We start from the raw sequence: 3,664 nt of genomic DNA, 5'->3' as shown, positions 1-3,664 counted from the left end.
TGCCCTATTCACTGAGCCACAAGCACCGCCCATTTCATCTGTTTTTGAAAACATCTTTTTGTCATGTGTCTATTAGAAAATTAAAAACTATATACATTGCTTGCATTAAATTGTAATGGAGAGTGCTCATCTACATCTAGAACCTTCTTCAAGTAGTTTCCAGGCCTCCTGTGACACTCAGTGCCAAGCATATCCACTAGATACTCACTAAAGCCCTAGACTTCCTACTTTTGAGACCCCACTACAACAGTGGCTCTTAGTGGAGTTATAGCACCTGTCTAAAGCGCTTCTAGAAGTTTGCTTGACATTGTGATTAGAGTGAGGATATTAGACTGTGAGGACAATTCCTCTCCAGCAAGATCTTTCCTCATCCCACTTGACTTCTAAATGTCCCAGCAGACATCTGTGAATCAGGATAGAAAATCCATTTATAGCTTATCTTATCCTCCAACCCATAAGCATTTTTTGCACATTTTAAATTTATACTGAATTTTGCAGAAATCTTGCTCTTCTATATAGCAAGAGAAGACTATTTGATTCTGCCTCATGGTGGTTCTACTTACAGGTATATGTGTGATTGCTCAATTCTGCCTCTCAGAATAATTATACCTTGGCATTTTCATTCAAAATGTAGATAATATATTATGAAAAACATTCCTTTTATTACTCTCTTATAATTTGGACATTATAGTTATTAAAAATATGGATAAGTAGGTTGTTAAACCTATGCATGTCATTTCAGGATGAATTAAGGAGACCTCCCAAAATATTTACTATAAAGGAGGGGTGTAGGGCTTGTCAGGGCAGAGAACCACTGATTGATCTTGTTCTGGGCTTTGCTCCAAACCTCCTCTGCCCTGTGGCTCAGGGGCCCCCTCTTCACAGTCCAGGACAGCAAAGGGACAGAGTACAGGTAAGTTCCAGGTCCTGTGTCAGCTGTTTCGCAGGAACTAAAGACCAAATGTGCATCCCAGGCAGGGACCATGATAGGGCCTACTGATCGGTTTCTCCAGGTTTGTCCGCCGCTCCTCATGTAGGAAGCCCCATGGGGTACCCGTGTTCTGGGAGAGTGCGACAATGGGAACTGTATGTAACCTGGCTGCTGGGTGATCAAGAAGGGGAAATGTGTGGTTGAGGGCATGGGTGCCCAAGGAAGGAAAAAGCTGGGAGGCTCAGTTTTCTAGGTTCCCTTAGGGGATGAGGGGCTGCAGCTGGAGACCCCTGGGTCTGAGGGAGGAGGGGCTGGGACCTGGAACCCTGAGAGAATGACCTGGAGTTCACTCCTGAGAACTTTGTTCTGTGGCGAGGGCTCCCACTCACCTGAGTCTGGAACCCTCCCGGAAGAGCTCGTCGTTGGCACCCTTCCGGCCTCGGGGTGGCAACAGCGCCGCCACCTGCCGGCTCTTGGCTTCCAGGTTGGCGAGAAAGATTACAAGAAAGTCCCCAGATCCCCCGGGCCCCTCGGGTTCGCCTCCGCCGCCCGCCCGCCGGCTGTTGGCCACCTCTCGCAGCAGCTGCGCTGTGCGGGGCAGTACGTCCCGCAGCCTCGGGGGACTCATGGTCAGCCGGGGGTCCCCGCATTGCTCTTGCAGGCGCTGCAGCAGCCTCACCGCCCGCCCCAGGGTGTGGGGCTCTTCCCACTGTCGCCCCTGTCGGGCCGCGGCTGCAGCCATGGGTCCCTCGGGTGTCTTGAGCGAGACGGATACTGCTGAGAAAGGCACGTAGAGGCCGCGGGAGGAAGGAGGGGCGGGCTCTGGAGAACCCGGGAGGGGACTACAGGCGCCTGTGTCTCCTAAAGGGGCGGGGTTGGGGGATCTCGCACCTGAGTTCTCTGGAGGTGGGGCTTTGGTCAGATTCCTAAAAAAAGAGGTGGTTTTTGTGGGTAGCGATAGGAGGGGACCTGATGGACTGGGAATTGCAGATAGGATGTCTAGGTCCCTTCAAGGAGGAACGAGGGGTGGGGGAGTCCTGCGAATTGTGTTGGGAAGTGGGAGGAGGAGAGCTCGGAATTTGCATATCCTGACCCTACAGGAGGTGGGACTTGGCATAAGGCACTTCTGCGTCAGGGCTGAAGGTCTTTGGTCGTGGCCTGGGATTAGCTTTCCCGGAGGAAAAGGTCAGGAAGGTAGTGCAATCGATCTGTCGCCGAGACAGAAGGCACACAGTGACCAGAGCCCCGGGTCTCCTAGGAATAGGGGATGGTAGATGGGTGTCTGAAGGAGCGGGAATTTAGCAGCAGGATTCTTGGGTCCCCATGGTTGGGTGCGGGCGGGAAATCAGGCTAGAATTTAAGTACCGCTGAGTCCCGACGCGGCGATGTAGGAAGATGAAGTTCAAGAATGAGAGGGGCAAGGCTCGGCTAGTCGGAGTAGGGCGAGGGCGCCTGGTTTTCACCCCAACCAGTTGCACCTGTTGTAGAGCATTAATTAGCCCAGCCCGGCTGCGCGCTGAGCAGCTACCAGGGGCGCTGTGGGCCCGGCGGTGCCTCTGCCCCAAGGCATCCGGGCCCAGCCTCCGGAGACAGGTGTCGCTCTTGTCCAGGCTAGAGAGCGGTAGCATGAGCCTAGCTCACCGCAACCTCAAACTCCTAGGCTCAGATCCTCCTTCCTCAGTCTCCCGAGTAGCTGGGGCTATAGACACCAACCACCACGCCTGGTTAGTTTTTCTGTTTCTAGTAGAGACAGGGTCTGGCTTTGCTCAGGCTGCTTTCGAACTCCTGAGCTTTAAGCGATCCTCTGGTTTTGGCGTCCCAGAGTGCTAGGAGCAAGCCAAGTTGTGATTGCGAATACGAACATATCTAGGGAATTTCCAATCAGAGTTTCATAGTGATAGGTGATATTTATGGAACATTTCCTTTCTGTCAGGCCCTGTGTGTCTCACTTTAGAAACATTTGCTCACTGAGTTCTTAAAAACCCTTGAAAATGAGAGTGGAGGGAACTTAGGAAGAGACCTGAACATACCGCTGCACCCTATGTCCCTCTGATACAGGATTCCCCCACTCAAGGTTGGACAGCCCCCCCCCCCATTCTCTAGGCCCAGGTGAGATCAGAAATCAGAGCCTCATCTCTAGGCACAAATAGTCTGCCTTTTCCAGGCCACACCCTGTGGACTTTCACAAGGTCTTGAACAAAGCAGCCTGAAACTTTATGGGTGGTTCCACCTGGAGTAGAGAGCGCACATCCTAATCCCTTCCTTGAGACAAAAACTGTGGAGACCTAATAATCTTGCCCTACTTGAGGGACTACACTCATTTATTTGTTAATATACCTATTCATTAACTTTGAAAATGTGTTTTTCTACTTAGCAAGTCCTGGCCAAAATGTTATTCTCCAGACAATATATACCCTTAGACGAAGGACCCAGGGAAGAGTCGTCAGACTTAGGTCTTACCCTTTGCCAGAAGCTCTGGTGCTTTTTTTTTGAGACAGAGTCTTACTGTGTTGCTCTTAGTAGAGTGCTGTGTGTGGCGTCATAGCTCACAGCAACCTCAAACTCTTGAGCTTAAGTGATTCTCTTGCCTCAGCCTCCCAAGTAGCTAGGACTACAGGTGCCCGCCACAGTGCGTGGCTATTTTTTATTGCAGTTGTCATTGTTGTTAAGCTTGCCCAGGTTGGTTCCAGCCTTGGTGAAAGTGGCTGGCGTGGTGACAACTGTGCTATGGGC

General features: G+C 51.3%; 1 protein-coding gene across 2 annotated transcripts in view; it reads right to left on the bottom strand.

Moving 5' to 3' along the window:
• Window positions 1-1,720, bottom strand: part of CBLC (Cbl proto-oncogene C) — a 17,460-nt gene extending 15,740 nt beyond the window's left edge. For both annotated transcript variants that reach the window (XM_023518942.1, XM_012811184.2), the window contains exon 1: window positions 1,321-1,720. In XM_023518942.1, the coding sequence (XP_023374710.1) occupies window positions 1,321-1,673 (353 nt within the window). In that variant the 5' untranslated portion in view covers window positions 1,674-1,720. The remainder of the gene's footprint in view (window positions 1-1,320) is intronic.
• Window positions 1,721-3,664: the final 1,944 nt, after the last annotated feature.

Source organism: Otolemur garnettii, unplaced genomic scaffold (assembly GCF_000181295.1).
Source record: "Otolemur garnettii isolate 467f Iridium unplaced genomic scaffold, OtoGar3 scaffold00152, whole genome shotgun sequence".
Classification (NCBI taxonomy): Eukaryota; Metazoa; Chordata; class Mammalia; order Primates; family Galagidae; genus Otolemur; species Otolemur garnettii.
Note: the sequence above shows the minus strand (reverse complement) of the source record. Positions and strands in the feature narration are given on the sequence as shown.